The 12520-nt window shown below is 37.4% G+C and overlaps 1 protein-coding gene across 18 annotated transcripts in view; it reads right to left on the bottom strand.

Moving 5' to 3' along the window:
• The window catches only part of USP54 (ubiquitin specific peptidase 54), a 118679-nt gene that overhangs the window by 38373 nt on the left and 67786 nt on the right, over nt 1–12520 (bottom strand). For 12 of the 18 annotated variants that reach the window (XR_005986884.1, XM_041749565.1, XM_041749567.1 and 9 more), the window contains 5 exons: nt 9419–9505; nt 2739–2873; nt 850–963; nt 631–713; nt 105–210 (listed from right to left, as the gene is read on the bottom strand). Coding sequence is in view for 17 of the 18 variants with exons in the window: in XM_041749565.1 (XP_041605499.1) it covers nt 105–210; nt 631–713; nt 850–963; nt 2739–2873; nt 9419–9505 (525 nt within the window). In the remaining variant the exon portion in view is untranslated. The remainder of the gene's footprint in view (nt 1–104; nt 211–630; nt 714–849; nt 964–2738; nt 2874–9418; nt 9506–12520) is intronic. The other 6 variants (XM_041749572.1, XM_041749573.1, XM_041749577.1 and 3 more) reach the window with 1 other exon arrangement.

Raw genomic sequence — 12520 nt, 5'->3', positions numbered from 1 at the left:
CATATATAAAACTAGTTTGAAATGTTTCCCACTGGCTCTGCCTAAATTCCACTAATCCCAGGGTTCCCCTCCCCACTCTGAGCCCTACCTCTGACTTAACTCACCGGACAGTTCCGCAGATCCCCCATGGTGCTGGCATTTTGCAGCAGCTCACCAAACATGCTTGGTGAGGGTTTTTCTCGTCTTTCCAGCATACAAATAGCCTGATTGCTTCAGGATGGGGAATGGAAGGGAATGATGGCAGGAGTTATGCAGAGTTATAACTAAATCAAATAGATTATTTATGCAACTCCTAACTCACAAGTTTGATTTTCTTCCACTGCCCACTATACCAAAACCCCTTGTCCTGACCAGCTTTAGTGTCCCAAACACAATGAGCACTTCTGCCTGTTCCAAAATCTAAAGCTCAAAAAATTCATTTCACCTCCCACCTTGCTGACCAGAACTGAACCTAAGAAAAGGAGATGGTTGGGAAAGGAGGAAAAAACAAAGGTTATTTTAAAGTTATTGTTCTGAGTTCCTACAATATAGCATAGTCTTAGCAATAAAAATATAAGCTATTTGGATGCCATCAGTTAAAACTCAATCACTTAAGGAGTACCCAAGGGTACAGAACACTTTAAGACTCACCAAAGGGAAGTAGTGGAGATGTAATGCACCATCTGGATGAAAGGCAGTGGATCAGAAGTGGCACCACAGCTAGTACACACACACTGGGCCCAGAGTAAAAAAGCAAAATGAAGCAGCCACAATCATTAATTGTTTTGGCACCCATCTAATACCCTATATCCCAGCATTTGTTTCTTCTTGAAGAAGAAAAGAAGTAATGAAGATAGAGATAAGGTTCACCTGTTCAAATAATGTCATTGCAAATTTCTGGTGGGAGATGCAGTGCTGGGCAGTACATATATCCTCTTTGGTTTCATCAGCAATGTGGAAGTGAATTCTCATCAGGAGGTTTTCCTAACAGGGAAAGAACAAAAGCAATATATCAATGATACTTAATAGAAAAAAATACACATATTGGTAGGCAGTTTACTCAGAGAAACAGTAATCCTCCTGGAAGGTAAGAATACCTCTGATTTTTTTAAAAAGTGTTTAATTTGAAATAATTACAAATTCACAGGAAGTTTCAAAAAAAAATTGTGTAGGAGGTTCACATACCCTTTACCCAGTTTCCTCCAATGGAACATCTTACATAACTATAATACAATAACCAAACCAGAAAATGGACATCAATACAATCTACAGAGTTTAGATTTCACCAGTTTTATACTTACTTATGTGTATAACTCTATGCAATTTTATCACATGTATAGAGTTATATAACAACTATCACAATCAAGATAGAAAACTGTTCCATTACATTAGAAGATTCCCTCACATTATTCTTTTTATAGCCTTACCCACTCAATTCCAACTCTAATACCTAACAACTACTATTTTGTTCTCCTATCTATCTCTATGATTTTGTTATTTCAAGAATGTTATATAAATAGGAGCATATGGTAGATATATAACCTTTTGATATTGTGGGTTTTTTTACTCAGCATAATTCCCTTTAGATCCATTCAAGTTGAGGTGTAAATCAGTAATTCTTTCTTATTACTGCATAGTATTCCATGGTATGGAAGTACTAAGGTTTATTTCATCATTTACCATTAAAGGCATGTGGGTTGTTTCCAATTTGGAGCTACTACAAATAAAGATTCTATGAACATTCATGTACAGGTTTCTTTGGTTTTTTAAAGATTTTATTTATTTATTCAGAGAGACACAGAGACAGGCAGAGATAGGCAGAGGGAGAAGCAGGCTTCCTGCGGGGAAGCCTGATGCAGGACTTGATTCCAGGACCCCAGGATTACGACCTGAGCCAAAGGCAGATGCTCAACCACTGAGCCACCCAAGTACCCCTACAGGTTTTTGTACAAACATAAGTTTTCCTTTCTCTGGGATACATGTCCAGTAACACAACCTCTGAACCATATGATAATCTGTAAGTTTAGTTTATTGAGAAACTGCCAAACCATTTTCCAGAGTGGCTATACCATTTTACATTCCCAACAGCAATATGTAAGTGATCCAACTGCTCAGCAGTACCTCTGATTTTGGTGACATTTTACCATGTAATAGAATATATATCACTCTCAGATTTTTTTTGTTAATGGATGCACAGAGTCTTTTGAAGGTTGATGGATAGAACCCAGAGTTCAGAGGAGTCTTCTACTAAAAGTCACTGGGAGCAATGTAGCTACCTAGACAGCAAATTACACTTGTGTTAGAGACTCAGTTATCCTCTGTTTAATTATCATTAGTAATGCAGGAGTTCACAAAATACAGTGGTCCCCAGACTAGCAGCATCAGTATTAGCATCACCTGGAAACTTGTTAGAGCTAGATATTGTTGGGCCCTAATTCAGACCTACTGAATCAGAAACTCAAGGGAGTGGTACACAGCAATTTGTACTTTAATGAGCCCTGTCTCCATTGAAGGCGAGAGCCACCGTTTTATATGCAATGGCAAGCACAAAACTAAGCCCGAAGGAAAAAGAATGAATCCATTATGCAATTCCTACTTCATTAGCAGAGACACCCTAGAGCTCTGAAAAATTAGGGAAATTCCTAGTTCTAATTGTAGATACCAGGGTTGAGTAAATACTACATTAAAGTACCCAGTCCTTGATGGAGACAATCAACAGTCTCACCCTATATCAAAGAGGGGCAGAGGCCAATACTTACAAAGCACTCCGCAGCATCATCCATAATTCCCAGCTGGAAACGCTGTTCATCCTGGAAAGTCTTTGCCAGAGCACTGCGGAGAGTGTCAGACGGAAGCACTTTTTCACTACTACACTGAAACTGGTTAAAGATTCCCTGTAGGGAAGAGGTTAGACAAGGAGAAAAGACACAGTGTTGTTATTAAGCTTCTACACATCCCAGTCTGTCAAACTAGCATCTCCATGCTTTTGACAATGGAACCAAATGTACTTCCCCTGAGTTGATATGCTTTCAGTTAGTAATAAAGTAAAAAATCAAGAGTCAGAATAAAAGGCATGGATGATCTGTGCCAATAAGAATTCTTGCTCTTCCATCTTGATACCACCAAGAACACATTAGGAGAGAACACTGTCATGAGTTAATACAATATAGTGCTACCTCATTTCCTCTGATACAGATAGATGTAGAAGATACACAGTAAGTGAGGACAAATTATATATAAATAGTTTGGTAAATTATTCTCTGAGAGCTCATCCTATGAAACTTGGCCCCTTTCTCTTAACTTAGAATTACTCAAAGGAAAAGAATACTATAATAAACACCTACTTGTCTAATACCCAGAAATAAACATTCCATCATGTTTATTTCGAATCTACAGATGAAGTCTCATTTAAGACCATCCATTCGCTAAAAGCCACTCAGTACCATGAATTTGTTACACTCTTCTGTTTTTTAATACTTCTGTATACTTATTGTATTTGTGTATATGTGTGTATATACATATATATCCTTAATTAATACATAGTACACTGTTATGTATATTTTTTGTTTGTACAAAGTATTATACTTTTACATTTTAAAATTCAACATTATTTTTGAGATCTATCCATAATTTACACACATACACAGTTCATCCCTTTTCCCTGCTGTGTTGTATTTTATCAGGTGCCTATACCATATCTATTTATCTATTTCCTAATTGACAGACATTTTGACAGTCTCCAACTCTTTGCCACTATAAAAAGACTATGGCAACTTTAACTTTCACCAGTAGATGAATATAAATAAATTTCCCCATATCCTTGTCAGCAATTAATAAATACACTCAGACTGGTTGAGTCTTTTCTAACTATATTTAGTTTTTCTGAGTCGTTTGTGAATAAGACTTGTGGCAAATATCTTCTTCAAGTCTTCTAGTGTCTTTTATGGAGAGCATAAATTTGGTGTTATTAAATGTATCTACCTTCTCCTGATCTTTACCTGATCTGAAACAATGATGAATATGATGTCCAGAGGATGGAAACAAAGAGTAGCAACAAGTGGCACCTGCTTGATGAGCCCTTCTCAAATGGTTTTGGATCTTCCCCACAAAAACTAGAATGTGATCCTTTGACATGACATGGCCCAAATCCTCACTAAACCACTCAGATAAACAATAAATTCAATTATTAGTTACATTTCAACCACCAAAGAATGTCACTCACTTGAAATTCTTGCTAGTAATTTCTTCATAAAAAAAAAAAAAAATCTCCACGGTAATTTATCAGACTTACTAATGAGACCAGAAATGAGACCATTTTATAAAACCTACCTATCAAATAAATAAATAAATAAATAAATAAATAAATAAATAAAACCTGATCTAAGAATAGGAGGAGGCCCCACCAACCTAGAATGGTCAATTTTTGGTCCTCATCTTACTAAAACTGTCAGCAGCTCAGTCACTTACTCTCTTCAGATTTTTATCCAAATATTAACCTCTCTATTATGTACTGCTTGCTCACTCTATTTAAAGTTGCAAGCTCCACCCCCTTTGCCACCACACTTCCACCCTTGCCTGTTTTATTTCTCTCTGTGGCACTTATTATCATCTGTAATACCATGTATTTTACTTATTTACTGTCTGACTATACTCTCTAGAGTTTAAGTGTGAGGTATGGGCAGCCCGGGTGGCTCAGCAGTTTAGTGCCTGCCTTCAGCCCAGGGCGTGATCCTGGAGACCTGGGATTGGGTCCTGCATCAGCGTCCCTGCATGGAGCCTGCTTCTCCCTCTACCTATGTCTCTTCCTCTCTCTCTCTCTCTCTCTCTCTCTCTCATTCTCTCTCTTTCTCCATGTCTCTTGTGAATAAATGAATAAAGTCTTTAAAAAAATTTTTTTGGGGGGGATCCCTGGGTGGCACAGTGGTTTAGCGCCTGCCTTTGGCCCAGAGTGCGATCCTGGAGACCCGGGATCGAATCCCACGTCGGACTCCCGGTGCATGGAGCCTGCTTCTCCCTCTGCCTGTGTCTCTGCCTCTCTCTCTCTCTCTCTGTGTGACTATCATAAAAATAAATAAATAAATAAATAAATAAATAAATAAATAAATAAATAAATAAATAAAATTTTTTTTCATCCTTGGGATGCCTGGGTGGCTCAGCGGTTGGGCATCTGCCTTTGGCTCAGGTTGTGGTCTTGGGGTCCTGGGATTGAGTTCTGCATTGGGCTCCATGTAGGGAGCTTGCTTCTCCCTCTGACTGTGTGTGTGTCTCTCTCTCTCTGTCTCTCATGAATAGATAAACAGAATCTTTAAAAAAAAAAAAAAGAAAAGAAAAGAAAAAGAAAAAAAAAACTTTCATCCTTTAATCCTCTGCTTGTTACTCTCAGCACCTAGAAGGGTACTGGCATATAGAGGGCAGCTGATAACTAGTTCTGGATGCATGAATGAATAAATGAATGATGTGATATGGGTAGATCTTACTAATATATTATTAAGTCTCCTATTTTTTTAAAGTAGGCTCCATGCCCAGTAGACAGCTCAATGTGGGGCCTGAACCCATGACCCAGAGATTAAGACCTGAGCTGAGATTAAGTTAGACTCTTAACCAACTGAGTCACTCAGGTACCCCAAGCTCCCTCTTTTTTTACAACAGATAAAGAATCACCCAGAAAAGTTGAAAACTTTTCTTAAGGTAATATAACTGGTTAAAGCAAAATGGAATTAAACTTCATTCTGCTAATTTCAAGTTGGAACTGTTCTTTCCTCACTCTATTTTCTTACTAGCACTGTTCCTCCTCATACACACTGAACATCTATCCCCAAAGCAGCTCAAGAACAATGTGCTATGTAAGCAGCTATTATTTCCCCACAAATGAATCCATATGACGTGGATTTATTTTTCACAAATATATTTTAATATATTTTAAGATCAGATAAAGGCAAGGCAAGATCTTCCATAATTTACTACTGGAAACAGAAGAATGTCTATCAATGACCCTTAAACTAGACCAAAAGGTCTAGGTCCACAGTTAAACATTCTCAGAGGACAATTGGCTATATATACCCAGTGACCTATAGGATTTTGAAACAGAGGAACACAGAAACAAATGAAAAGGTGGGAAAAGAAGCAGTGATTGTTTCTAAAAGTAATAGTGGTTTGACCACTGGCAACACTATGTGACCACTATCACATCCCAACTTGCTGTTCTTCTCAACTGTTCCTGCTGAGTTATTCCTGCTAACAAAGGCTCTATCTCTAGAGCAAGGGATGGATAAGGTTTGGTCCTCTGTCCAGAGTCCAAAACTGGTTCCAAAAACAAACCAAAGGGAAATTAGTTCCAGTACAGTTTTGTACAAATGTGGTATTTGCAGCAGCCCCTTTAGTCTTTCTCAACTGAGTTCCTTCAAGAATTAAGCCTTAATACTCTAAGGCATCAACAACTCCTAATGAACTAACTTCTCTCCCATGCATAGCAGTAATTATGTTATTATCCAGAGAGAATTAAAATAGTCACTAAAGTCACTTCTTGTGTTCTGTGGTTCAGATAACCCTATTTGAGAAAGGACAGAGCTCCACTGAGAGATGGTATACAGTAGGAGTTAAGAACATGGACTCTGGAACCAGACTATCTGGGTTCAAAATCCCAGTCCCGTCATTTACCATATCTATGACCTTAGAAAAGTTAGTTAAGTTCTCCAGACTTCAGTTTCCTCTTTTAAAAGAGGATTAGAAATAGTATTTGCCTCCTAGGATTATTTACAGATTCAATAAATTATCTCTAGCTCTACCTGCACCTTAGACTAATGCCTGGCTGTATAAGTGCTATCTAAGTATTAGGCTGCCATTGTTGTTGTTGTTGTCATGATATTTTAGGTTACTAAGGAGATCTGCCACTGACCTTGGGTCAGAAATGTGTCTACTTTGACCTACCTGCCCAGTGTCTGAAATCTGAGTAGGAAGGACCAAACTTTCTCTATCTGTTGCTCTTACTTAAGAGGGGCAGATTTCCCATGACTAGGTAAAAGGTTTTAGCACAGAAAGGGAAAGACCTAAAGTCAGAGCTCTGCTTACATGCACAGTGGATATGCAATAACAGATCTGACTCTTGTGTTCAATGTCATGAATGTCTCCAAACTATACTCTTTTCTCATCACTTAATTACAGGCAACTTTCTCCATACAAAATGAGTATCTGAATGTACTCAGAATGCCTGCATCTATTTTATTGTAACTATTATTATCAGTCTTGCTCTGCTATTGTTAGGAAAAAGCAAGTGTGTCAGAGATGAAGCAGCCTAAGCTCTCCCAGCATGCATCTCTGGAGCTGCAGCTCTGGAAGAAGCTGTAGCACAAAGACCCTCTGTTAGGGCAGCACACTAACCCCTGTGTGTCCCTCTCACATGAGCACAAGGGTTGGAACGGGCCTCCTCCTGTTCCCTTTTTCACCCTCCTCCCACCTTTCCCAGAGGGAGATCCTGTTCACACCAAAGAAAGCCAAGAACATTTAGTTCAGTAATAAGAACAGGTGGTAGCACCAATAAGGAACAAAAACTGGTATTCTTCCAGTAGCTGAGTTCTGTGGCAGAGAGTGAGTAAGGGCAGTAAGAACCAAAACCCAGGAATCATTTTTCCCTATGGGGTCCCTGATGGTTTCATTTCTCTAAACAGAGAAAACCCACCTTTCAGGTTTCTTTCTGCTCTTCTTCACAAAGTGAAACCAAAAGGTCTTCCTTTTCATTCTCAGGAAAAGGCAAATTACTTTTTGTCTGTTAACTATATTCTTGGATACAGTGCAAAAGCAGTAAGACTAAACTGACTCAAAGCAGGTGTTTCCCCACCCATTTCTCTTGGATCATGTAGCAAACAATTCTACCCACATGAGCACATAATTATTTGGATTAGTAAAAACCATGTAAATAAGATAAAAGTGCCATAAAGACAGAAAGTCTTTGTGCTTTGGCATCTACAAATGCAGCTGTTGCTTAAGTTCCCTGCCCCGCCCCCAAAACACTTTTGTCTTTAGGCAGGGAACAGCTGTTTATTTCTCAGGATTCCCTAGCCTAACATCTGAAAGAAGTCATGAGTAGAGAAGATGGGGGTCGAGGAGAAGGGCCATCATTAAATTTGATGCTTTATGGACCCTAGGTTTTTAGAAAGTTAGCAGTCCAACTCATCCCTGAAGGATGTTAAATAATAACTTCTGCAAAAGCATGACACAACTTTATGCACTGCTACTAACTCAGTTCTTAGAGTTTCTCTTCTTGATCTTCCCAAATCTCTCCTCATTTTGGCTCTCATAATCACTCCTTTTCTTCACACCTCCTGGAAATCAGACTTAAATAAATTGTAAACCTGAATGTTTACAAATCAAGCCTGTTTGTAAACACAATCCTCTGAAAGAAAGATTAAAAAAAAGCTACTACTCCTTGAAGACTACTGGAAAAGAGAACTTTTCACTAGTTTTATGTGTTCAAAAGAATCTCAAACACTCTATTTCAAGAGGAGAAAGAACATGTAAACGTTTACCATTTGGCACCCAAAACAACAACATTGTATTTTTAACATTTTATTGCAGAAAATCCCAAACATACTAAAGTAGACAAACTAGCACAACAAATTCCCATGTACCTATCTATCATCTGTCTTCAACAATCATCAGCCTGTGGCCAATCTCATTTCATACATACAACCCACCCACTTACCCCATTCCCAGATTATTTTGAAGCAAATGCCAGACATAATTCATCTGTAAACGTTTCAGGATATGCCTCTAAAAAGTAAGAATTCTTTTTAAAACACAACCATAATATAATTACCACACTTAGAAAAAGGTAATAATAATTCCTTAATATCATCAAATATCCAGTTTAACAGAAACTCTTGCTCCAACATTGGAGAAGGCTGAGAACAGCTGGCTGGTTTCTTCATTGGGATTCTTTGAACTTATGCCCAAAAATATACCTATCTTTTCTGGACTTCATGATTAGAAAATTATCTGCATATCCTATATCAGTCTCTTTAAATAAATTCAATTATCAATACCATCTCTTCCCATGAGTTGAGGGCTTTATTTGCACTTTTTGAGTTCATGATGGACTAATACTTTGTGGACTTGAAGTATGAAGTTAAAGACCAGTATAAGCTACCTATCACACTCATCCTGCTACCAATGCAAAAGAGACAGACACCCACATACATACAAAGACAGAGACACAGAAAGAAATACCAAGACTTCAAGACACTAGACAGAGAGCCATAGAACAGAGACAGGTCAAATTCACCAGAGGATGGTATTGCTTTTAGTGGGAAATCATAAACTAATGGTGAGATTTTACAAAAGATAAGAGTTTGCTAATTTTTGTCAAGATAAAAAAATGCAGGACCTTAGAGATTACCAACAGTATTTAAGTCAAGTTTTGAGAATCAACACCATAACCACTTACCCCACAGGGGAAATGAAAAGGAAATGTCCCTTCTGGACATGCACAAAGATTTTGAGATTGTGTAAGTTTCAGGTTCTGCCATAAACTCTGGAAAGGAAAGAATCATGATGATCTACTAGGTTTTTCCTTGCAGTCATTCCCCTCTATTTGAATATCATGTAAGATTCTAATCTCCAAATTTTAAAAAGGATAAAGACTCAACTTTATACTATCCATGTTATGTCAATGGTTAAATTAGCTAAGAATATTTAGGTATAACCTAATAGGACTTTAGGAAATGTTAGCCAAAAGACCACACAAATATGTTCATATTCCATAGCTAAGAAAAAAAAAAGTAATTCAACTCAAGTAGATTTGCGTTAGACATAGGGATATACCTTCTTCACACAAGAGCTGTTTATTACTAGCTAAAATTTCCAGGGAATATGTTAGAAATCTAATTTCCTGGTATAAATAGTCCAGCATATTGGATTTATACTCTTCTTTGATACAGACATGACTATAGGACAATGCAGAACCTTCTATTCCAATAACACTAAAAAAAAGGACTAGACCGATAATGAACAATGAGTAATTTCCTATATCACTTTACTCCTGGTGCTTATGCTTCAATACCCAATAGAGGAAAAACTACATGGTACACACTTAAAATATATTTAGGTATTTATTCTCTGTACTCTCAAATTTCGTCCAATTAACAGTGGGCTATCAGTAGAACAGACTTTCCTGCCCCTTTTGAACAATCTTACTGCTCTACAGATACATTTATATTATACAACACCTTACACACAAAAACCTATTTCCTTCCCACCTACCCCCACCATCACCACCATTCCGACTTTGATGCCTTGTACTAGCATTCTTAAAAGAAAAACCACTAATTGAGAAGATTTGTTGAATTTAATCAATCAATGAAGCATTCTTCTTTGCCTATAACAAAAAACACTCTGTCCTACATCTTGGCACACTGCAAAGCCTCTAGTACAATCCCTGGAAGGAGAACAAAATCTTTGTGGCATACTAAGTACAGAAGACGGATTTCCTCCCCTGGAGAGAGATAAATAAATAAGCCAACACCAAAGTAAAATCATACCCTGGGGGCTAGGGGCAAAAGGACAGATTCAATATGAATAATAAATAAGAGCTCTGGGCTATAGGCATGACAACAGTTCAGGTCAGAAAATATCTTTTAGTAACACTAGATGGGAATAAATTTGGAGATTTGGAAGGGACAGGGTAATTAGCACACAAATCTATTTGTTAAATCAGAGTTGAAAGACATTGTGGTTCAAAGTAAGAAGAAAGACACACACAAATTCTTTTTAATGAAAGCCATCAATTAATAATTTGCATGTAAGATTTCAAGGCTGAAATTACTTTAGGAACTTAGTATCAAGTAACAGAAAAAAAAAAAAAAAACAACACCAGGATATTTTACAAGACCAAAAGAAATGGATTGTCCTAAATATTGTGTGTAAACCACCAAAAAAGCAATTATAAGCTCTGGATACAGTATATACTACCGTACCTAGTAAAGGTCACAAGGCACAAAAATATTGCCAAACATTCAGAGAGCAGAAGAAAAAACAAAATTATTATATAAAAGGTGTTTGCATAAGACCAGTAGTAAAGGCATTTTAAGGATTGGTGCAAGGTAAAGTAAAAAGTGGAGAAAAAAGCAGGGATACATATCTTCTAGCCAGACTCAGAAGGGAAAATCCTTCATCTAAAACATTAATTACATTAGGGCAGCCCAGGTGGCTTAGCAGTTTAGCACCACCTTCAGCCTGGGGCCTGATCCTGAAGACCCGGGATGGAGTCCCATGTTGGGCTCCTTGCATGGATCCTGCTTCTCCCTTTGCCTGTGTCTCTGCCCCCCGCCCCCCCCCCCCGTGTGTGTGTGTGTGTGTGTGTGTGTGTGTCTTATGAATAAATAAATAAAATCTTTAAAAATTTTTTAAAAAATAAAACATTAAGAGAAAGTTGGCTAGCTTCTGATTCATGTAGGAAAATGTTTGTGTCTCTTTTTGTTCTTAATATTGGGTTCTAGAGCTAAATAATTATGTGTCAACATAAAGAACTCTGACTTTATAGAATTGGCAAATTCTCAGAAGTGCTTCAAATTCAGGAATTTTGGAGTTTCTTGTTTTGAAAAAAACTTATAAGAATTTAACATTTCAAACTTTGCACTAAAGAATACAAATAGGTTAAAAAAATTAAAAAAAAAAAAAAAAGAATACAAATAGGACACAAAGTACCAGCAAAAAGGAATTCTTATTTGCTTCACCAAACATTCCTCTAATTTTTAAATAGGAGGCAGAGGAAAAATGGGATTTAAATATATAGAATTACACCCACACTGGGACACCACAAAGTTAACATGTAGCTTAATTGTAGGATACCAGATAACCGCTTTGCTTGACTACCAGGCTTTTGACTCTTCAGCAGATCTTCCCACCATCAACTCTCAAGGAACCCCACTACAGAAACACATCTCACCCTCCCCTAACTAAAGTTAGGGGCATAAAGCATAAAGTCCTAGATTAAGTAGACCTACTTAACAAAAGTGTAAAACCAAAAGTCACAATGAAAATCTCAAGTAGAACAGAGTGAGAGAGAGCATAAAATTCAAAAAGAAGAAAAAGTCAAGTACACAAAATTTTACAACTATGTAATAACTACCAAAAGAATATATGAACCCAGAAAAGTTAAATGTTATATTATGGTGCAAGCACTGTTAAGGAAGACCAACAGGAAGGAAATGCTGAGCCACCTTCCCAAAAACTCATTCAGCCATCCTAAATACTATTAAGTAAAACAATCATGGGTCTAGATAGAGGTAATATTTTTAAAACTTCATTAAGAAGATAAATTTCTGGGGGGGAAAAAGGGAAGATATGTTTCTGGAGTTCTGAAAGTACTGGATGTGGTTTCATTTAAAAGGGTGCATTGTTTTGTTTATTGTTATTATTGTTTTGGGTGCCAAGGGATCCAGGCAAAATGAATAACATCTGCAACATCTAAGAGGTAGGCATTAAGTGTGTACCATCTGCTATCATAGCTGAAGTAGAAAGTGCCTGGGGAAAGAAAGGAAAGGAAGGG

Source organism: Vulpes lagopus, chromosome 3, assembly GCF_018345385.1.
Source record: "Vulpes lagopus strain Blue_001 chromosome 3, ASM1834538v1, whole genome shotgun sequence".
Taxonomy (NCBI): Eukaryota; Metazoa; Chordata; class Mammalia; order Carnivora; family Canidae; genus Vulpes; species Vulpes lagopus.
The sequence above is the reverse complement of the archived record's forward strand: the minus strand, read 5'-3'. Positions and strand labels throughout refer to the sequence as shown.